Source organism: Cricetulus griseus, chromosome X (genome assembly GCF_003668045.3).
Source record: "Cricetulus griseus strain 17A/GY chromosome X, alternate assembly CriGri-PICRH-1.0, whole genome shotgun sequence".
In the NCBI taxonomy this organism is placed as follows: domain Eukaryota; kingdom Metazoa; phylum Chordata; class Mammalia; order Rodentia; family Cricetidae; genus Cricetulus; species Cricetulus griseus.
The window spans coordinates 39,855,843-39,879,767 of NC_048604.1; the positions used below are offsets into that span (position 1 = coordinate 39,855,843).

A 23,925-nucleotide genomic window follows, 5' to 3' on the forward strand; every position below is an offset into this window, starting at 1 on the left:
TCCTCCCACTGTAGGCGCTTGCTTATGGCCCTTTCCTTAATGTCACAGGCAGTTGCCTTGCTGTAGACAAAGTTTAAAGTTGAAGAGTGATGCTTTCTCCTGAATGACCTTAAGGCCTCAACCTAGCTCCTGGCTTACATAGTCCCACAGTCTAGGTCTTATGTCAAAACTCAGAAATAAAACAAAATAAAACGTGGGGATTGTCATGCACAAACAAACCCGCTAAAAAAAATCTTGGAATGCATTATATTTTATGTTTAAATTTTACATGCTCACAATCCCAAGTTTTATTTAGAAGGGCTGAAATTAAATGGCAAACACTGGTGTAGGAGAGGAATCATCACATTAGGCAAAAAAGTAATAGGAATTTGGATCCCAGGAAAGTGGCAGGAACCCAGAAGGCATCACATCCTATAATTCAGGTACACCACACAGAATTAGATTGCTTCTAATTCTCAGTAAAGTCTTTTCATTGCTATTTTGCTTTTTTAAAAAGGTGGCTAAAATGGTTTGGAAAAAATAAGAGATACATCGGACAGCAAGACACCTGAGACAAACTTTTGGCAGAGAAATCAGTAGATATGACACAGACCAAAGTTGCATACAGACATTTTATTAAGTTTTTTCTACAACAGACTATAACACCAAATTGTTTAGCACAAATCTGTTTAACTGAGAGGCCAAATGGATCCAAGAAACATGAAAAATTAAATACTTAAATTAATCAAAAGGCACTATGACACCACCTAAAACCTACTACCACAGTGGTAATAGGCTAAGGAAGACTGAGCTACAACAAGTTTTCTAATGTGAATGTTAGCAGTTACATAGCAAGAAGCAGTCTGTCTTACAGAAGATTATAGTACAATGATCGCCAAGTCCAAGGTATTTGGCCAGGAAAAGGCCAAGATGGCTGAAGTTAAAGCCAAATGGAAATGAACATGTGTAGAGAATTCAATCTATAGAGTTAAACAGATAGCAATAGATCAGGCTTCTTCCTCCCAAAAATTACTTCATTGAGCTACCTGCCCCTGCCTAACAGGGTGCTCAACTACTGGAATTATGTTTAAGGATGCTCAGGGTTCTTGCAATAGTGTAGCACAAACCTGAAAATGTATATCACATATGGGCTGGCTTTGTTGCTAGTTATTCTGAATGAAGAAAACCCCCAAAGCAGTCACATGCAATGGAGTGTGAGCTTTGTCAATCACAGCCTAAGGACCTTGTGGAATACTCTCAACAGTCTATACATCTTTCAGCAGCTGAGCTCTAGTTAAAGCTGCAAGGCTCACAAAATAAACAAAAAAGCCAGGATGAAACAATGCAAGTAGGACATCCTAGCAGTTAATCACAATGCCTTTTTCCAATTTAGGCTAAATTCTAATGTATCTAATGTGGGATGTAAAAAGCTACACTGGAGCAAGCTGGGTCTTCCGATGAACTCACCAAATACCAAGAAAAACAAGGGGTGGGGTTGGTTTTATTTTCAAAATGCTTCAGAAGTTATTCTATTATAAAGGAACATGGCTGAACAGGTAGGAGACAGACTCTCCATTGTGGGTTCTCCTGATAGCTTCTGCAAGGATCATGGAGATGTCAATCACCTAGAAAGGCAAGAAATGCACCAGGTTAGTAGGCAGGGACAGTTTGCTGGTCCATCTGCAGCCTAGCGGAGGAGCCTGGAAAGCACCCTTACTAAGGATCTAGCACTCAGTTCATCTTTTTTTTTTTTTTTAACTAGAATTACTTAGAAAGAATTAAGATGCTAATATAGGACAAAAACAAGATCATCAAAACATTGATGCTATACAGGCCATTATGTGTGTATAGCAGCCAAAGAGATGGCTCAATAGTTAAGAGCATTACTGTTCTAAAAGTCTAGAGTTCAGTTCTTAATACATGTAATGTAGCTTACAACCTCCTGCAACTCTAGATCCAGGGAGTCTGATGCCCTTTTTTGGTTCTCTGCAGTAACCAGCGAACCAGCACACATTCCTGCATGCATGCATGCATGCATGCACGCATGCACGCACGCACGCACGCACGCACGCACGCACGCACACACACACACACACACACACACACACACACACACACACACACAAACAAATAAAAAAATTAGACAGGTGGTGGTGGCACATGCCTTTAATCCCAGCACTCTGGAGGCAGAAGCAGGCAAATCTCTGAGTTTGAGGCCAGCCTGGTCTACAGAGGGAGCTCTAAGACAGGCAGGGCTTCACTGAGAAATGCTGTTTCGAAAAAAAAAGAACAAAAACCTAAAAAACAAAACACTAAACAAAAATGAATATGCCTATAACTATAGCATTTGGGAGGCTGGGGCAAGAGGATTACAATGAGTCTTAGGTTACCCTAGTCAACAGTGTGTCCTGTTTAAAAAAAAAAAAACAAAGTAAGCTGGGCAGTGGTGGTATATGCCTTTAGTCTCAGCACTTGGGAGGCAGAGGCAGGCAGATCTATGTGAGTTCAAGGTCAGCCAGTCTACAGAGTGAGTGCCAGGACAGCCAAAGCTACACAGAGAAAAACCCTGTCTCAAAAACCAGGGGGAAAAAGGCAAAACCAAAATTTCACAAAGAGAGACTGGGGAGATGGCCAGCATTTCAGAGTGCTCCATTGTTCTTGCAAAGGACCTAAATTCAGTTCATTGTTCTTGCAAAGGACCTACATTCAGTTCCCAGCACTCAGAGGGAAGCTCAAAACCACCTTTAGCTCCAGTTCCAGGGGACTCAATGCCATCTTTAAGCCTCTGAAATTCACACAAGCAACTACATACAAATGATTTAAAATATTAATAAAAAAACATAAAAAAGTACACAAAGCTGGATGTGGTCAGGCGCACCCTTAATTCCAGCACTCAGGAGGCAGAGGCAGGTACATTAAGTTCAAGGCCAGCCTAGTCTACATAAGATTATAGGCCAGCCAGAGCTATGTAGTAGGACGGTATCTCAAAAAACAAACAAGCAAACAAACAAAAATCCAAACACAAGCAAAAAAAAAAAAAAAAAAAAAAGACAACTCAAAGAGAGAAGCCAGGCCCTTGGCTACTTTGGGAAGTGAAGGAGAATATCAAATTCAAGGCCTGCATGGATAACTTAATGAGAGGACATGTAAAAAGTACAAAGGTAGGGCCCCCCGCAGTCGGTTCTCAATGCCAAAAGAAAAAGGAACAAAGGATGGCTTCAGAAACACAGTGGCAGACTGCCTACCTATAGAAGCAAGACTCTGGTTTCCATCCCAGAGCAAAACAATAACCAGACAGACTCAAACAAGTTAAGCTTCAGGATTCACATATCTGACTTAACATTGTACCTCCACAACACTGAAGGATAGTTTTGTTTTGGATTAATCTCATTTCACCTGTATTTTGGAGCAGTGCTTCATCTTATCCTCCTGAGGTATGGTATTGGTGACTACTACTGCTTCAAAGCATGCGTTGTTGATGCGAGAAATGGCTGGGCCAGAAAAGATTCCATGAGTCAAGATAGCATAAACTCTGGTAGCTCCAGCTGAGAGAAGTCTGGAAGAAAAAAAGCTGATTAATCTGACCTGCAATTACAGAATCTGAATTAGGAAGAAGAGTATTAGTCTGTCATAACAGAGTATCAGAGACTTGGTAGTTTTAGCACAAACATGCTTCATAGTTCTGGAGTCTGACCAGTCCAAGATCAAGTATAGAAAGGTAGGTTTCATTTCAAAACTTCTTTTTGGCTTGGTTTATAGTATCTACCATTTTGTGTGTTCACATGACTTTCTAGTTCATATGTAAAGATAATGTAGCAAGCATTTTCTTCTACTAAGGTCACTAATTATAACATGAGGGTTCTTTCTCAAGATATTATTTAAGACTAAATGCCCCCAAGGGTAATCTGCAGAACCATACTGGGGCCAGAAGTGAACACATTACTTTTAGAGGGACACATCAAGAAGTAAAGTCTACACTAAGCCCTGTCTTGATAGAACCTATGAAATTTCCAGGGGTAATCTGTGTTCTTTTTACTTTCTGGCTGGTAAAAAGACAAATGTGCTTCAATGTGATCTGGAAAACTATATGATAAAGATATGGTACCACAAGCCTGAAAAATCTAAGACCCCCAAAATAAGCATAACCAGGAATACGTTGCATTTGACTGTGCTCGCTGGCTAGCCTGCTGACCTGACTTGATCCCTGGGACCTCAGGAGAGAACCATTCCAAAAGTTGTTCTCTGACTTCCACGTTTGCCATGCATGCACATATATGCACACATACAAAATGAATAAATATATGTAAAGGATATCTACATATGGACCTCTGACTCATCAAAAAGTCAACAATGTGTAACATTGCAAACATAATTAATGTCACTGAAGTGGATAGCTAAAAGGGCAAATTTTACCATCTAGAAATTGTTTTGATTATGGTTGGACTTAACGATTTTTAAACTTTATAATGGCACATACTATATACTCGGTAGAAACCAGATGTGGAATTTGGACCTTTCCTTGATCTAGCAATGTGTGTGATCCAAATACTGTCTCACTGCAGCTATTAGTCAGCCATGCAATCGTGAGGGGAAACACCCAGTCTATGGTAGATTATGTTACTAACTAAACAAGGGCTTTGGAAGGTAAAGTGTATATGATGGACTTGACTTTTGACTTAATATAAAACCAGCATCTCTATACAAACGAAGAAGTTTAAGCGAATATTCATCTATATGTATTAAGAACGAGCCTGATTAAAATATCCCAAAGGTAATTATCCCTTCTGTTTTGTTGAAAAAACCAATCAGCAACGCAGTAGTTAGCTTTTCACTTCTAACTACTAGCCCCAGCACCCTGTACTCACTTGTCAGCAGCATGACAGATTGTGCCACAAGTGTCAGCCATGTCATCCACAAGTATGGCCACGCGGTCCTTCACATCTCCTACCAGCACCATGCGATCCACTTCATTGGCCTTCTTGCGCTCCTTGTGAATCAAGGCAAAATCCACGTTCAATCGGTCTGCGATGGAGGTCACTCTGTGAAAGAGGAGAGGTTCAAAGGTGAGTTACAGTTATGCCCGGGGATTCCAAGGCTAAGAATATAGTTCAGTGGTTGACAGCGGTGTCTAACATGCATGAGGCCCTGGGGTCCATCACTCTTATCAACTTATACAAAAGAATGCATTTTTTCCCTTAAGAGAGAATACTCCTGAAAACTAAAACAGATCAAAAAAATAAAAAGAAAAGAAAAAAAAAAAAACTAAAACAGATCCCAGAGCTTGAAGAAAACAGCTATTATTGACATCTCAAAAACATTACAAACTGGAGCCGGGCTGTGGTGGCGCACGCCTTTAATCCCAGCACTCAGGAGGCAGACGCAGGCAGATCTCTGTGAGTTGAGACCAGCCTGGGCTACAAGAGCTAGTTCCAGGACAGCCTCCAAAGCCACAGAGAAACCCTGTCTCGAAAAACAAAACAAAACAAAACAAAACAAAATTTACAAACTGGATCTTATGGATTAAGGCCTCTGTAATACCAAATTTATAATTTCTCAAACTTTTTCATTCTGGGGATGGGGTAGACATACCCTTCACCAATCCTGAGAAGCAGTATATGTTAAGGTACATTAGTTTAACAGATTGAAGGCAGAAGGAGAAAGAGAGATCTTAACTAGTGCAGGGAATATAGATTGTCCCAATTTTCACCACGGAAGATTCGTGATTCCAGTATTAACATGTGAATGTGAAGCTAGGAGTGGAGCAGCGCCCACATGTCCATACACTCATCTCTGCCACATGGCGGTGAAACCACCACCAATTGTAAATGTCAACTGTACCTGGTCACCAAGCCTGGGATTCCTTCTATAAATGCTAGAAAGAAAATTAAACCAATTAACCAGACAAATAGGGCATGTTACTACAGCCTAAATCATCAAATGCAAAGGGAACTTTCCCCCCTTATTAAAGATAATACAAGCCACATTAAAAGGTGATGGGGAATGCTCTTCTGTATATATGTTTCTCTTATTGGTTAATGAATAAAGCACTGATTGGCTGGTTGGCCAGAGAGGAAGTGATATACATAGTTGTGCAGAATCAGGATATAAGCAGGGACAAATAGGAAATTGCTCTCTTCTCTGTGGAGACACTTAGTAGACATCATGTGAGATTGCAAAGGGGTAAGAGGTCCGGACCCTTCTCAGGTAAGATAAGACCACGTGGAAATACTTAAGATTAATAGAGACAGGTTAATAATTAAGACAGAGCTAGCCAATAAGAAGCCCTAGTCATTGTTCGTAACTAACATAGCATCTGTGTGTTTATTTAGGGCTGAGGGGGGGCACACCTCGGCAGGACCCTACCAAGACAAAAACAAACAAACAAACAAACCCATGTTACAAAAAAGGCATGTTAGAAGACAAATCTGACAATGAAGTATAAAATAATTCACTCAAGGATAAAGTCATCCAGTGTAAATGACAATAGGCTACCCTACCTCTGTGATGTGCAATCTGCACAAAGGAAAAGACTCATGCTTCAGGTTTAGTGTTTTTAAATGTAACAATGTATTATGCCCTACTTTTCTTGTGAACAGAGTTTTTGCTAAACAGGTCAAAGACTGTAAGTTTGAACCACAACTCTAAGCACCACTTCTATCTGGATCTAAAGGAAACACACCTTGTGCTCTGTTACTACTGGTTAGGCACCTAACATCAGAGGTAACCAATTTACTTGGAATAATGACATACAAGACAAGTGCATTCAGTTACCAAGTGTGCCACACTGTTCATGCTCACTGGCCAACACACTCAGTCCCCAACAACGTAGAAAAGGGTTGGAAAAGTAACCCATACACCGTTGGGTGGAGAGCTACTGTGCAAATTATAATCACACTGGAATCCTTACTTACTCCCCAACTCTGCCAAGACAGAAATGAGCACCACTCACTTGGAAAATACTCCATCAGTATAAGGTAATCAGAATGAAAAAGAATTATAAACAAAGTCATTTGCAGGAAGTAGTATTCTTATAGCAAACTTAAAAAAACTGCTTGATTATTTCAAGTGATTTTTTTTAAGTCACCAAGAAAGATGTAAGGATAATGCTTAAGAAGTTAAGAAGAAATGTGACAACGGCCTATAAAGGGATGGTCTTATACTGTCACTAGATGTCACAGAGGACAACCAATTAAAAGGAGTTCATCAAGCCATATATCTGGCCGAAATTACAATCCAAGTTCTCAGCTTATCTATTCCACTGAAGTTACTGAAATTAAAGAGATGGTTGAGAAAGGTTTGACTTCTTCGTGATTTGTATCACTTTTGAAAAGTTCGTAGTTCTTTCTACTCATTTGAGTCTCGTAGCCCTTCCACAAGAACATGTGTCCCATTTTTGTAAGCAATCCACTAAGAAAATCAAAGGCTCAGTCTGCACCATTTGAGCTACAAAGCTACAAAGCACTGTAACTGCTAATCCCTGGCAATAAGTTTGGTTAAAAGAAAAAACTAAGGTCCTGACTTTAAATTTAAAAACCATACTTTATTTCCCATTTTGCTTTGTAATTTTTAACCCTAAGGATGGTTTAACCAACAGCCTTACAAGAGGTATATAAAGCTTAATTATCCATTAATATATGGGTTAAGAATAAATTCATTGCACCCGGTGTTGGTGGCGCACGCCTTTAATCCCAGCACTCGGGAGGCAGAGGCAGGTGGATCTCTGTGAGTTCGAGGCCAGCCTGGTCCAAAGCGAGTGCCAGGATAGGCTCCAAAGCTACACAGAGAAACCCTGTCTCGAAAAACCAAAAAAAAAAAAAAAAGAATAAATTCATTGCAAATGAAATTTCCTTCCATTCCTGATAAAGTTACAGCAGTGTTAACTCTGAAGTACCAAGTCACTAATAATGCAACAATGCAATGATTACTTAGGGTCCTGTCTGTTTACCCTGCCTTCCAGATGACTAAAGCCAGCCAGTATAGGATGAAAACTATATCAAATCTATGTACTAGCCTCTGGCACATGCAATCTGAAGTTGTGAAAGTGGCACTTCGACCAGATCACTCTGGGATATTACCAACTGAAAGATTTTAGTAGTGCATTATTTTTTAAGAACAATAATAAGCCGGGTGGTGGCGTACACCTTTAATCCCAGCACTCAGGAGGCAGAGGCAGGTGGATCTCTGTGATTTCAAAGCCAGCCTGGTCTACTGAGAGAGTTCCAGGACAGCCTCCAAAGCTACAGAGAAACCCTGTCTCAAAACACCAAAATAATAATAATAATAATAATAATAATAATAATAATAACAACAACAACAGCAACAGCAACAACAACAACTACCATACCTCTTGGCTCCACCAGCGTCAGGAGAGACAATAGTACAGTTTCTCCACTCAGATATATTTTCCTTTATCCACTTTAAGACAGCTGGCTCCGCATACAAATTGTCCACTGGGATATCAAAAAAGCCCTGAAGAAAGAAGTTGGGTCAAGTTTGGTTTTATTTCTCTTCTCTTCCATTTATGAAAGGCTAACACAAAGAAAGTGGATTCAGAAGTCTCATCTATGGTATTTGCTGTCAAGTCTGATAACCCGAGGAGTTTGTTCTCCGAACTCACATGGAAGAACTGACTACTGAAAGTTGTTTTCTGACCTACATACACATGCTTCAGCACATGTATGTCCAATGAACAATCAATCAATGTAATTTAAAAAAGGCTGAAGGTTTTGTAGATATTGTCAAGATGAATCCTGGACAGAGGCTAACTATAGCCTATAAGAGAACAGTGCGCTTGACAGTGACTATGGGAGATTTGGGTGTATCCTTATCTGCTAGATGATTCTGCTTGTATGCAGTTCACTTCAATAAAAATCTTTGTTCATGAAAAAAAAAAAGGCTGGAGCCCATGTTTGATCTTTGAGAACCTACTTGGTAAGAGAACTCCTGAAAGTTGTTTGTTCTCTTACCTCCACATAACACATGGCATGCATGTATCCATGTATGTATCCATGCACACACACATGCACGCGCGCACGCACACAAATTTAAAAGGAGGGCTAGAGAGATGGCTCAGAGGTTAAGAACACCGTCTGATTTTCCAGAGGTCTTGAGTTCAATTCCCAGCAATCACACGGTGGCTCACAACCATGCTTTATGAGATCTGGTGCCCTCTTCTGGTGTGCAGATATACGTGAAAGCAGAATGTTGTATACATAATAAAAAATAAAATCTTAAAAAATAATTAAAAGGAACAATAAGTTAATGGAAAATACCTTACCACAATATTCAAAGTATTGGGAAGGCAAGCCCAAGGGGGTAACTATAAAAATAGCCACCTTTCCATGCAAGATCAGCAATACCAGGGGTTAGCCAACCCACACCTCACTACAGGAACAAACGAGCCCCTGTAACAGTCAAATTCAGCCAAGCACTATGAACTGCCAAGCCAACTTGTTCAGACTCAGTTTGTTTTATGTCACTTATGTTTTATGCTACTTGGCATTTGTGCTGGTCAAACTGGCGAAGCAGCTAGAGATAGTATGACATATAAATTCACTGACAACTATTTATAGGGGATGACTATACAGAATAACTAGAAATCAGGGGATATGTGTTTTAATTCTAGTTTATACAAACTAGTTGTATTTTCAATTGTTTCTTTTTTATAGGATGAGTACACTCCTCTGTCCTATGTACCTCATTGCATTGCCAGAAGACTCAAATGGTAATAGCTGGGAGTTTATACTTTTAAAACAGGCTTTACTCTACAGCACAGGCTGGCTTGAATTCAATCTCCCTGCCTGGGCCTTCCAGGTGCTTAGATTATAGGTATTATTCGTAGCTGAAAGCTTCTTTAGACAGTATAAAATAAATGCGGCAATTGATTTTTCTTGCTCTGGGTTTGTATAAAAATATTTAATGTCTGAAGCTCTATAAAGTTAAGACTGATTATTCAAGGGGAATAATCTTGATAATAGCTACCACTGTCATCAGCTGCACCAGTCATCAGCCAAGTATGTCATAGACTTACTATTTTAAACCACAATAATGAACACATACTATCCTCAGAAGTAACCTGTGCAAGGTTATGAAGTCAATGTGCTAGTATGTTTAAGTAGAAGCATGCAGGCTAGTTCTAATCCTAAAGCCTATGTATGTCCTTCTCATAATACCAAACTATCTCACTAAGCTCTTGCTTCAGCTTTTAGCCCCCAGAATGCAGATGTGTACCATCATGTCTGGCTCTCCTCTCACCTGTCTAACTCTCAGTACTTAGCTTCCTTCTACTAGTACCTGAATTTGAGATGCATGTAGATCCATGGTGATAATATGATCCGCTCCTGCTACAGATAGCATATTTGCAACAAGCTTAGCCGAAATGGGAGCCCGGCTCTGAAAAGAAGGGAGGAAAGAAAAAAAGAAAAAACAAAAGCCGAGATGAAAACAGTTCATTTGCTTGAGAAACATTTACCAAGTATCTTATATTTTTAAGACATTTTATCACCAAGAAATTCATGAGATGTGGCCATTGATCTTTGAGTAGATTATAGTCTAATACAAACAGTAAGCAGTATACCATTGTTTCAAACAAATGAGGATACAAATTTTAGTATAGAAAACTATCTTCCTAACCTTCCTCTCCCTCTCTGTTTTTTTTTTTTTTTTTAAGATAGTGTTTTTCTGTGAGCCCTGGCTGTCCTGGAACTTGCTCTGTAGAACAGGCTGGCTGAGAACTCAGAGATCCACCTACCTTTGCCTCACTAGAAATTAAAGGCACACACTACCACTACCAGGCTTTTTAAAAAAAGACAGGATCTCTCTATGTAGCTCTGGATGTCCTTGAATTCTCTAGGTAGAACAAGCTGGCCTCACAGAGATCTGTCTGACTCTCCCTCCTGGGATCAAAGGCATGAGCAACATTACTAGGCTCTGGCTGTTTTCTTTTTTCTTTTTCAAGACAGGGTTTCTCTGTGTAGCTTTGGAGCCTATCCTGACACTCACTCTGGAGACCAGGGCTGGCCTCGAACTCACAGAGATCCGCCTGCCTCTGCCTCTCCAGTGCTGGGACTAAAGGCGTGAGCCACCAATGCCAGGCTCTGGCTGTTTTCTTATGCATACATTTTCAGTAGGGAGTCTGATTTTATAGCAACCTCAACATATCTGTGACTACTACAAGTCTATGCTTTTATTCTATCCTTGGTCACAATAAAACTGGGAATTAATTACAAAATACTTAAAAAGCATATGTATATACCTCATTGTCTAATAAACCAGACACATGAAATGCAGGAGAGCAAGTATTCATGTAATCAACTTCAAGTTTTACAAAGGGGTTACAACTGGGATCAAGATGTTGTGATACTACGGGAGAGGCTCTATTATACTTTGCTAATGTTTTCTTAGGTGGGCATAAGTGTGTTCCTGCTATGTTGCTCAGGCTGCCCTCAAAATCCTGAGCCCAAATGATTTTCTAGCTTCACTCAGTCTCCTGAAGATAGATCTGTGACCAACCACAGGCACGTACCACACAACCTGGCTAGATGATTAATAGAGCTACAGTTTTAAAAGTATTTTCCTATGCCCAAAGGCATGGGCTTGGATTCCCAGTTACTCTGGAAGCGGAGGCAGGAGGATTGCAAGAAAGAGTTGCCTGGACTACAAAATGAGTTCAAGGCCAGCCTAGGAAAGTTAGTGAGATTCTGCCTAAAAATAAAAGGGAAAAATACGCTGGTGTATAGTTTAGTAACAGCACTTGGTGTAGCATTGTGAGGCCCCAGATTTGATGCCCACTAAAACACACTCACACCCCCCATACCCCCTCCCACACCCACGCGTGCATTCTGCTACAAAGGATTGGTGATTAGTCTTTTTGCGGGGGGGGGGGGGGGTAGTTTTTTTTTTTTATTTTGAGACAGGGTTTCTCTGTGTAGCCCTGGTTGCCCTCTATCTGCTCCTACCTCCAGAGTGTTAGGGTTAAAAGCATTCACCAACACTGCCCGGCTATTGATTAGTCTTAACACAATTAAAAATATTTGTCAGCTAAATGAAAGTTAAAATGACTTAAATAAAATTTACAACATAAATCATAGACTTATTGATTTTATTTGGAAGGCAGCTATACCCACCACTATATTATCAACGCAACACCTAAGAAATATCTTTTTTTTTTTTTTTTTTTTTTTTGTTTTTGGAGACAGGGTTTCTCTGTGTAGCTTTGGAGCCTATCCTGGCAGCAGTCACTCTGGAGACCAGGCCGGCCTTGAACTCATAGAGATCCACCTGCCTCTGCCTCCCCAGTGCTGGGATTAAAGGCGTGTGTCACCAACTCCCGGCAGAAATATCATTTTTAAATGCTCTGGTATAACTGATAGTTTGTGAATTTGGGCAATGTTCATTTCCCCCCTACATTAAAAAGATTTTGAGCTGAGAGTATGACTCAGTGGTAGAACACTAGCCCAGCATTAAGCTCTAGGTCTGATCACCAAACACTACAAAAAAATAATCCATTCCTACCTTATCCTTCTTATCCTGGCGGGCATAAGGGAAACAAGGGATGACTGCAGTAACCCGGCTGGCTGAAGCAATCTTGCAAGCATTAATCATGATCAGAAGCTCCATTAGATTGTCATTTATCTCACCACACCCACTCTGAACAATGTAGACATCCTCTCCACGTACACTTTCTCCAATTTCCACACTAAAATAAAAAAAGAGAACAAATATAAGTAAGCAATATTTTCCTAAGTACCAGATGGTCACATCAGTATTCATATATGCTATGCATGGGATATAGTTCCATGTGGATATTGATCACTTCAGACTTTGAGAGAGCACCTAAAGAACCTGGTATAACAGAAGCAGCTCATTGCCCAGTTCATTCCAGTTCACTACACAAAAACATTCTGAGTTTATAAATGAGACGCAACATGAAAAAGATTGGTTGACTTAAAGTACTTATAAAGAAGCAACTCTACCATAATTTCATATGGTATCAAATCTGTTACCAATGGTGACTATTCTAGTCACAGGTAAGGAAAAGTAGGAATATCCCAAGGAATGAATCACCTATATTCTGTACTGATGCTATATAGATAGAGAAGACAATGCCTCCCCTAACATAGTGACAGTTCACTCAAATATTTCATACTCGTGTTAAACTAAATTACTAGGAACATGTAATGCTGAATGAAACAGATGCAGGCCCTGACCTCATTCTGGGCTAACTACTGTGACCTAAGTAGAAAGTCTTGTTTAATAAAAACTCCCAGAGTGATCTGGAGGGATGGGTTAGTTTTTAGGAGCATGAATTGCTCTTCCAGAGGACATTACTTCAGAGGGCTCACAACCACCTGTAACTCCAGGGGATTTGACACCTTTGGCTTCTGTGGACTGACACCTACACTAATATGTACATATTCCCACAAAAAATAAAAATCTTTGCAAAGATAAAAATATCTTTAAAAATCCAAAAGTAAATTACTCTATTAAGCAGGCTGTGTTTTACTAAATAATGAAAATATTATTCTGATCCTTGGTTTTCTACCAATAAAAACATTTAAAAATAAAAAAGGGAGGGGGAACAAGCTCAGTAAGTAAAGTACTTGTGAGTGACTCTCACCACCCAAGTTCAATCCCTGGAATCCATGTAAAAGGGGAATAAGAGAAACCACCTTCACAAAGTTGTCCTCTGGCCTTCGCATGTGTATGTGCAAACACACAGAAACACACAATATTTTTAACTAAAAATTAAAAAATTGGGCTAGTGTTGGTGGTGCACATCTGTAATTCCAGGACTAAGGAAATGGAGGAAGGATTATGGTGATTTTAAAGACAGGGTATGGAAAACAATAAAAAATTTAAAGACTTAAGAGAAAAAAATGAGAAAGCTAGTTTATATAAGAGAGAGAAAAATCAATACCACTGATAAAACCTCTAAGAGGAACAAAAACAGCTTTGTAGGTAGGGACATGGGGAGGATCTGGGAGGACTTGGGTGGGGGGGAAATAGGATCAAAATACATTGTATGAAAAACTTTAAAAAAATTAGGCAACTCCCAGCTTAATGCATTTTAAAAATTGATGCTAATTTTACAGTCTTTTCCAGAAATGGATAAGGAAACAAGTTCCAACTCAATTTTATTGAGGCCAGTATTACTCAGAGGCTCAAACCAGATAAAGGCAATATTAAAAGAAAACCATTGAAAGACAGGAGAAAAGTAGATGTAGTCATTACAGAGCAAATATAAAAGACCCTTTTGGTAATTAATAAGGGTGTTTTGTAATCTTGATGATTATCTGTGTCAATATACTGATTGTATTAAGACATAGTATGCTGAGGTAAGTTTAGGATATACAATGAGCTCCCGGCTAGTCTGGGCCACAGTTTGTGATCCTGTCTCAAAACAACTAACCAAACAAATAAATACCAAAGAAAAGAATATACTTGTGCTCCACTGTGTATACTCAGGGAACCATTACAGCATCTCTCAATTAAAGCTGTGGTAACAGAAGTATGAAAAAAGGAAGACTCAGCTGAGCGGTGGCAGCTCATTCCTTTAGTCCCAGTACTTGGGAGGCAGAGGCAGGCGAAACACTGTGAGTTCGAGATCAGTCTGGTCTACAAACAGAGCTAGTACCAGGGCAGCCTCCAAATCCACAGAGAAACCCTGTCTCAAAAAGAAAAAAAAAAATGACGACAAGACTGTGGTCAGTCAAAAGAACCTACTTTAATTGTTTACTTTCTGAGAAGTTATGGGGAACTTGGGAGTGTTCCAATTTCTGTAGATAGCCTGAAAATTGCTCACCTCTGAGCAAGGTTTGATGGTATACACTTATATTTCCTCCCTAGCTTGTCACCTACCAGTTTTTCTTTCTATCTTGGATATATACCCCTTTCTACTTCCTAGCCTCTATACTTCTTCCCAATGTCTGGAATGTTCTTCTATAAATACATTACCCATCAGGCAGCAGTGGTGACAAATGCCTCTAATTCCAGTACTTAGGAGGCAGAGGCAGGTGGATCTCTGGGTTCAAGGACAGCCAGGACTACACACAGAAACAAACAAAAAAAAAAAACAAAAACAAAATCCTTACCTATGAAGTCTTGGGTTAGAGCCCATCTAGTTGTTGTCACAGCCTTTAATTCCAGGTTGAGACAGGAGCATCAGGTTATAAGAGATTTGAAGATAGCCTAAAATTCTGTCTTCAAAACAACACAACCCAAAATGTGTGTATCTCAGTGGTTAAAAGCAGATGTTGCTCTTGAAGAGGACCCAGGTTCTGTTCCCAGCTCTTACATGGTGGCTCACAATCATCCCTAATTCCTATTAGGATTCAATGCCCTCTTCTGACCTTTGTATATACCACCGGGTATAACATGTGGTGAACAGGCATATATGCAGGGAAAACACTCATGTGGACATTTAAGAAAAATTTTATAATTTAAGAAAGGTATGTTAGGGCCCCGGCATTGGTGGCGCACGCCTTTAATCCCGGCAATTGGGAGGCAGAGGCAGGCGGATCTTTGAGTTGGAGGCCAGCCTGGTCTACTCTATGAGAGAGTTCCAGGACAGCCTCCAAAGCTACAGAGAAACCCTGTCCTGAAAAACCAAACCAAACAAAACAAAAAAAAAACAAAAACAAACAAGAACTAAAGTTAAATACTTATCCTTAATGGATCTTATTTGCATTCTAGATCATGGCAGTGGTGGCACACGCCTTTAATCCTAGCACTTGGGAGGCAGAGGCAGGTGGATCTACAGCCTGGTCTACAGAGTGAGTGCCAGGACAGGTTCCAAAGCTAGTCTGGAAAACCAAACAAACGAAAGTCATCCTGGGCTACATAGCAAGTTTGAGGTCAGTTTAGATTACATGAGACTTTGAAAACAAAACAAAGCAATCAGGTTGACCTTGAGCCCTGTGGTCACCCTGCTTTAGCTCCCAGAGTCCTGGGATTAAAGGTGTGGTCTTTTCTCTTACTTTCCTTGAGAGATTAGATTCCCTGATACAGTGCTTCTGTTCTGTGGCTCAAGTGTTCTAGACCAATTATTTCCAGTAATTGAGCAACTTCAAAAATGGCTAAGCCTCTCTGTACTTCCTTACACATCCCACCCCTTTAACCCAGATCTCCATTCTCTTGGGGGACAGAAGAAGCTGGGTGCACTGATTTCCAATAAGGTCAGCTTTGCCCTTTATATGTGGTATCAGAGGTCTATCTATGGCTGTAGTCTCGGGAAAGCACACAGAATACCACGTGTTCCACACATTCACTTACTATTGTCAGGATGTTTGATTAGGAGTTAGAGAACAAACAATTTCACAACTGACCCTAGACAGACTGATAGGCTTAAAGGATTCTTCAAAGCATTTAGACCAGGGTGACCAGGGTGACTTCTTATCACCTTTTCTTTTCTTTCTTTCTTTCTTTCTTTCTTTCTTTCTTTCTTTCTTTCTTTCTTTTTTTTTTGGTTTTTGGAGACAGGGTTTCTCTGTGTAGTTTTGGAGCCTATCCTGGCACTCGCTCTGGAGACAAGGCTGGCCTCGAACTCACAGAGATCCACCTGCCTCTGCCTCCAAGTGCTGGGATTAAAGGCGTGTGCCACCAACGCCTGGCTTTTTTTTTTTTTCACTTCTTATCACCTTATACAAAGCTTCAAACACAAGCCAATAAAAAAAACTCACAAAATTACATTTTGCACCCTATTCTTTCTCATTGTGTAAAGGGCCCATCCATAAATCCTTCAGGAGTTTGCATATGAAGTCTCTACAGAGCTGTATGAAAATAAAAACATGTTACTTATGCATCTATCCATCCCTGCGGCTGCCAGAAGCCAAGGGATACACAAAGTAAATCTAAATTTTACCAATTATTTTTTTTGTCAAGTTCTGGGCAAAATGACTATAGTCCTTTGTTCTAAAAGACTTCTATCTATTTTAACAAACTCCTTGCTTTTGTAACTACAGAATGTACTTCAAATTCTTTATTGGGGTAGGAAGAAGCTGAGGAGGAACAGGGTTTCTCTGTGTAGCCCAGGCCTGCTTCTGACTCAGGGAGCTACCTACCTGCCTTTGACTCTACAGTGTTAAGGTGTGCACCACTATTGCCTGGCTTCATATTCTTTCTTTAAAGCAGGTGAGTTATTAATTATGAAACCTCATTATCTAGGCTTTTTCCAGGAGAGAAAGACAGGGTTTCTCTGTATAGCCTTGGCTGTCCAGGAACTCAGAGAGATCCACCTGCCTCTGCCTCAGGAGTGCAGTGATTAAAGGTGTGTGCCACCACTGCCCTACAGAGAAAACATTTTCTTTGCCAAACCAAAGCCCACTGTTTTGTATAAAATGCATGCCAACAAAAAGGAAAAGGGCAAAAATGTCCAAACAAGAATAATTATTGCCAGTTTAAACATCTAAAAGCATGACAAATACAATAGCATCATTAGAGGTTAGTCCTTAAAATGTATGTGTTTTAGGACTAGAGATGGCTCAGAGTAAAGAGTCCTTAACTGAGTGTACAGGTAGATGATGCAGGAGGATCTGTGAACTGGAAGGCCAGCTTGGTCTACATAGTGAGTTTCAGGCCAGTCAGAGCTATAAAGTGAGACCCAGTCTGAAAAAAGTGCTGTTCTGTTCTTCTAGAAGACCCAGTGCCCAGGTCAGGAGGTAACTACCATAACTCCAGCTCCAGGTGATCTGTTGCTCTTTGGGAATCTGCAAGCACTCAAAAATATGTGAAACAAGCCCATCCCCATATAAACAAACTTTTACATAAATAAAATCTTTAAAATACACACATACAATTAGCCCTTCATTGTGGTGCGCACATTTAGTTCCAGCACTCAAGAGGGAGAGGCAGGCAGATTTCTGAATTTGAGGTCAGTCTGGTCTACAAAGTGAGTTCCAGGACTGCCGGGGCTACAGAGAAACCTTGTCTTGAAAAACCAAAACCCCAAACAAAAACATCCTGTGGTCAGGCATGGTGGTTCAGGCTTGTTCATTAGACTAGAGGAGGCAGAGCCTCTGAGTTCCAAGGCCAGCCTGGACTACACAGCAAGTTCTAAGCCAGCCAGGTGTGCTCCATGCCCCCCAACCTGCAAAAAAAAAAAAAAAAAAAGAACAACCCACCAGTACCACTTTTAAAAATAATTTTGTTTAATAACCAACATTTCAGCCATTTTTCAAAGCCAAACTTAAAGTTAAAACTTACATTTAGGGCTGGAGAGTCAGCTCAGTGGTTACTCTAGGAGAGGATTCCCAGATCCCACATGGTGGCTCACAAATATCTGGGATCCAGTCCCAAAGGAGCAGGCACCAGACATGCATGACATACATATATGGAGGCAAAACACCCATACACATAAATAAAGGTAAAAAGCCTTATTACCTAAGTTGGGCTTAATCAAAAATGTCAGTAGAAAATGAGGCTCTCTTCTCCCATGACTATCACCCCAAATATAACCTCAAGGTCTGGTGTGTTATATTATGCAGAGGATTAACATAAAAACAAAAGTCATTCTCTTCCCACCCCTGCAAAAAAAAAAGCAGCATCAGGCCGGGCTGATGCCGTTGGTGGCTCATGCCTTTAATCCCAGCACTCAGGAGGCAGAGGCAGGCGGATCTGTGAATTGAGGCCAGCTTGGTCTCCAGATCGAAAGCCAGGATAGGCTCCCAAAGCTACACAGAGAAACCCTGTCTCAAAAAACCAAAAAAGAAAAAAAAAAGAACAAACATCTTTGTTTTTCTGAAAACAGGGAAAATATTTAATAATCAAAGGGGTCAAAGAAAACCTCTAAATGAAAAACATTCTTATCCCCTAGCCAAAGTATCTTTCTCAGTCTGGGGTTGTTTTTTCTTAACTGAGTGAGGCCCAGGAGTAAGAAGTGGCTTGCACTCCTCTTTTGACTAAGGTATTGCCTGGCTACAGCTGCTATGTGTTTGCACTATCATTTGCATGACAATTAACAGCACACTAAGCCAGGAAGAAGTCATCCATTACAGATGAACTTTAGCTAGGTCTAAAAAAATAGTTATATTTGGAAATCATTTTCAAGTAGAAATACAAAAACATTATTTAGAGAAAAAGTCAGAAAATAAATCCTATGTACCTTTACTGATTATTAGTTTTAAAAAAAGATCCCTAACAGATGACTGTAAGACTGTAGGCTGTGGAGGCAGTGATGGCTCCAGTCCATAATCCCAACACTAAACTGGCAAAGAAAGGCAGGCCGATGCCTACACTTTAGAGACCTGTGGGTGATTCCCCCTGAAGCGAGGAGTTGGTGTCCAACGTCTTTAATCCCAGCACTCGGGAGGCAGAGGCAGGAGGATCTCTGTGACTTTGAAGCCAGCCTGGTCTACAGGAATTCCAGGACAGGCTCCAAAGCTGGAAAAATCACACAAAAAAGCACCCTACAAACAAAATCAAAATAAACCAATGAAAACGGGATTATGGCCTGTGCTCTATCTGTGGGAAAACTACAAAATACAGCGCATGAGATCTAGAAGGTTTCATAAACAGTTGGAAGGAGCACTGAAAAAAGTAGGTAATCTCTCACACGGTCCTTTAGTGCACGTGGACCATCAAACTGGGGCTAGAGAGCGAGTTTTGTTAGTAATTAGTATTTGAGAAAGGATCTCACTCTGTGGTCAAGACCAATCTAGAATTAACTATGTAGACAAGGCTTGCCTCAAGCTTGTGGCTGGCTATCCTAATGCCTAGTGGTGTGACTACAGGTGTGTGACACATCTGTGCTGGACAAGGAGTTTTAAGGCAAACCATAAAAAATTCAAATTTCAATTCACCGTTTGGGCTAGCTCTTCCTCTGCATTATTCTGTCTTCAGTTATTAACATTCACTAAATATCCTTCTTAAATCCCTACGCACGTAACACTAAGAGGCTGCTATTTGGGGGGAGGGGTGGCAGTAGCAGCATTGGGAAAGGTCAAAATTTCCAATTCCACAATGTAGCTTTCCCTAAGACTTTCGGGATGACTCAAGGTAAGATGCTTAACACCAAAGAGACTGAGCTAAAGCACCACTTTATCCCATCACCTTGATTTAACTTAAGGGTGGTTCCGATTCCTCGACAGACAGATTGTAAAAATAAGAAAAGCCGACCCTTTCCAATCTAAGGCAAGTGGTACTCAGAACATGCTTCCCTTAAGACCAAACCAGAACGCTACCATTTCGAATCAAAAAGCTTTTCGACTCTAGGAGAAAGACCACGAGGGGGCTCAGAACGCGATAGGTTCTCCGATGTACACCAGTCAACGCGCCTAAAGCGAACCGAACCCAGCCTAGTGGCTCCACAGTGAAGCGACGAGCCACGTGTCCCCATGGCCGAAGCCAAGCGGTGATACCCCCTCCAGGAGCTCCGGGGAGGCAATTACCCCCCTACATTAGGTCCTCCATCCCCAACCTTCAAACGTAGCATCTACGCCTGCCCCCTCCATCTTGGCTCCACCTAACCGCGCGGCTAGGATAAACGCGACCCTCCCGCGAGGTAAAATAACGGAACAGCCCGCAGGGCAAGCTAACCTCTACCGCCCCGTCCTGCCCCCCTCCCCCTCAGCGCCCCGGAATTCCCGTGGCCGCTCCATCTCCCCAAGGTGCCGCCGCCTGGGCAGGTGAGGTGCATTCGGGATGCCACATTCGTCCTTACCAGGTCTCCTGGTTGCTGAATTTCTTAGTCACCACCTTGCCTAGCTCCAGGCCCAGGCGGTCAGCAATTTTCTGGGATAAGTCCTGGTGGGAGCTCCCGCTGAAGATTTTGATGTTAGGCATCTTGGGCAACTACACAAACGCGCCCTTCGCTCAGGGGTCACTGCCGCTGCGGAGACTGAATCCGAAGTCAGCCGGTCGTCTGAACACCTACAGCACCGCGTTGCTACTCCGCCATCTTACATTCCCGCCCAGCGCGCGGCTCTAAATTACCGAGCACCGAGAGGGGCGGGACCACAAAGGAAGTTCCCCACCCAACCTTTCCGAATTGGCTGAGCCGGAGTGAGGGGAGGAGTCTTCCGGTAACGTTGCCGCCCAATTATTCTCTCCGGTGATTGGCTAAACGGCACGAAGGGGGCGGGACTAAGAAGTAGCCCCGCCTCCTGATAGCACCGCGTTAGGGAAACACTGCTTGGAAAGCTTGGAGAAGATTCTCTGGGTGTGAAAAGATGTAGGAGGAGGGATTCTGCAGACGCGTTAGGGCTAGATTCCTCCGCCCCACCACGCAACAGGATATCATGCGTATTTTCTTTTGTTTCAGGTCAAAAAGCCAAATCCATCCTTGGCATGCATTTTCTTTTAAGTGTATCTGTCTTAGCAAGATGGTAGTCACAAGAGTGTGTAGGTTTCTGATCCGGATTTTTATCTGGTTGTAAGTATGGGGGTAAATTAAAGGACTTTTATTACATCACAAAGACCCAGGAGCATACAATCCAAAGGGCTTGTTTGCCGGCACTAATTACCAAGTGTAGTTTTTACCTGGAAGGCAAGTCCCAGGGGAAAATGACATCCTGGAGTAATGTAGGAGAAAGTTGCTTTTTTTTTTTTTTTTTTTTTTTTGGTTTTTCGAGACAGGATTTCTCTGTGTAGCTTTGGAGCCTATCCTGGCACTCGCTCTGGAGACCAGGCTGGCCTCGAAATCACAGAGAGAACCGGCTGCCTCTGCCTCCCGAGTGCTGGGATTAAAGGCGTGCGCCACCAACGCCGGGCTGCATTTTTTTTAACACTGGGATTTAGTGTGTTCAATTAGGGAAGGAGTGTGGCTTTCCCCAAATATATAAAAGTGGTAAATTCTGATTACCTAATGCTTTGAAGAAGAAACAGATGCCTCAAAAACAAATAAATAAATGAATACGTTTAAATAAAATATGCTTTCAGACCCTTAGAGATCGGTAGATATGGACAGATTAGTTCATCAGAATATGGGCGATGTGTATGAGTGGGTAGACAGAGGATGATGAATGAAGCATAAATGTGTGTTTGCTTTTTGGTTTTGAGATAGGGTCTCATCTATCCCAGTCTGGCTTCTAACTTGGTATGATCTTGAACTTCAACCTTCAACACCTTGTGTGGGATTACAGAAATGCTTCAGCATGCCTGGTTTGTACAATGCTAGAGGATCAAACCCAGGGCTTTATGCATGCTAAGCAAGCACTTTACAAACGGAGCTACATCCCTAACCCATTTTTCTTGTTTTCTTTCTTTTCTTTTTTCTTTTTTGGTTTTTCAAGACAGGGTTTCTCTGTATAGCTTTGGAGCCTATCCTGACACTCGCTCTGGAGACCAGGCTGGCCTCGAACTCAGAGATCCGCCTGCCTCTGCTTCCAGAGTGTTGGGATTAAAGCCATTTTTCTTGTTTTCAGGCAGGTTTTTGACTTGTGACCCTGGCTGGCTTGGTAATTGCTGTGCCATTTAGATTGTCTTCAAATTTGAGGCAGTTCCCCCTTGTCAGACTTCTAGTGCCAAGATTACAAAGGCATACCTTCTCTACCTTCTCACCCAGTAGAAATGAGGCTCACTCCTTTCTTTTCTTTTCTCTTTCTTTTTTTCCCCTTGGGTTTCTGAGACAGGGTTTCTCTGTGTATCTCTGACTGTCCTGCAACTCATTCTGTAGACCAGGTTGGTCTCAACCTCAGAGATCTACCTACCTCTGCCTCCTGAGTACTTGGATTAAAGGTGTGCACTGCAACGAGTTTATCAAACTACCTATGAGGCTGAAGAGATGGCTCCGTGGTTAAGAACAAGTACTGAGCCGGGCCTTTGGTGGCACACACTTTTAATCCCAGCACTTGGGAGGCAGAGGCAGAGGCAGGTGGATATCTGTGAGTTTGAGGCCAGCCTGGTCTACAGAGTGAGTGCCAGGATAGACTCCAAAGCTACAGAGAAACCCTGTCTCGACCCCCCCCCCAAAAAAAAGAACAAATACTGCTCTTGCAAAGCACATTCAGGTGGCTCACAACTGCTTGTAAAGTCTCTGCCCTCCAAGGGCATCTGTATTCATGTGACACACTGAAAATATAATAATAAAAGGGAACCATTTCTGTAGAGAGAAGTGAGGTTTTGAAAAGTATGACTGAGTTATATGTAAGTTATGGTGGGTGCTATAAATTTAATATAATTCAGAAGAAATTTTCTGATTGCCTATATATCAGGCCCTTTGGATGTTGGCACATAAAGAATGAACAATATGCATTCCTTTTCTCAAGGCACAAAATACAAAAAGAAGCTTAATAGCCTAGTGTGGTGGTGCTTCCCTATAACTTCAGCTCAGCCCTTAGAGGTAGAGAAACAAAATCAAATTGAGAATCTAGAAAGGATTTTACAGGAAATGGGTCCCCTGAGACCCAGGCTGGCATTCTGAGAAAAAAACAAAAATCAAAAAAGAAGAGCCTTAGCAAAGGGTGTGGTGGATGGATGAGTAAAGTGGAAGAGAGTAAAAGAGGGTGTGTTGGGAGCTCAGGCAAGAAGAGAGACAAGAAGCTTGTGTGACCACTCCTCTGTGCTGTGCTTCCTGTTACTAAATCCAATGTAGTCTCAAAACTGAGCATGGTGGCCCATATGTCTAATCCTGCCTTTGTAGGCAAGAGGATTATGAGTTCCAGGCCAGCCTGGGCTATATATAGTAGTGAGACCCTGTGTCAGAAGGAAGGAAAGGAGGGAAGGAGCAAAAGAGGAAGGGAAGAAAGAAAGGAACAGAACCAAACAAGCTAGGCGTGGTACATGCTTTTCGAATCCCAGAGACTGGTGGATCACAAGTATAAGGCCAATTTGGGCTTCTAGCAAGTTTGATAGCAGCTTGAGTTACATGGGATCTTGTCTCACAAAAGAAAATGGCCATGAGATGGCCCAGCAATTAAAAGTGCTTGCCAAAGCCAGGTGTTGGTGGCACACACTTTTAAGCCCAGCACTTGGGAGGCAGAGGCAGGTGGATCTCTGTGAGTTCAAGGCCAG

At 41.5% G+C, this 23,925-nt stretch overlaps 1 protein-coding gene across 1 annotated transcript; it reads right to left on the reverse strand.

Annotated features, from left to right (window-relative positions):
* Window positions 1–593: 593 nt before the first annotated feature.
* Prps1 (phosphoribosyl pyrophosphate synthetase 1) lies at window positions 594–20,911 on the reverse strand. The gene is made up of 7 exons (XM_027433621.2): window positions 20,636–20,911; window positions 12,493–12,676; window positions 10,273–10,371; window positions 8,324–8,448; window positions 4,845–5,018; window positions 3,376–3,535; window positions 594–1,604 (listed from the first exon to the last, which is right to left on the reverse strand). The coding sequence occupies exons 1-7, from the start codon at window positions 20,755–20,757 to the stop codon at window positions 1,512–1,514; spliced, it is 957 nt and encodes a 318-aa protein (XP_027289422.1). The 5' UTR covers window positions 20,758–20,911; the 3' UTR covers window positions 594–1,511.
* Window positions 20,912–23,925: the final 3,014 nt, after the last annotated feature.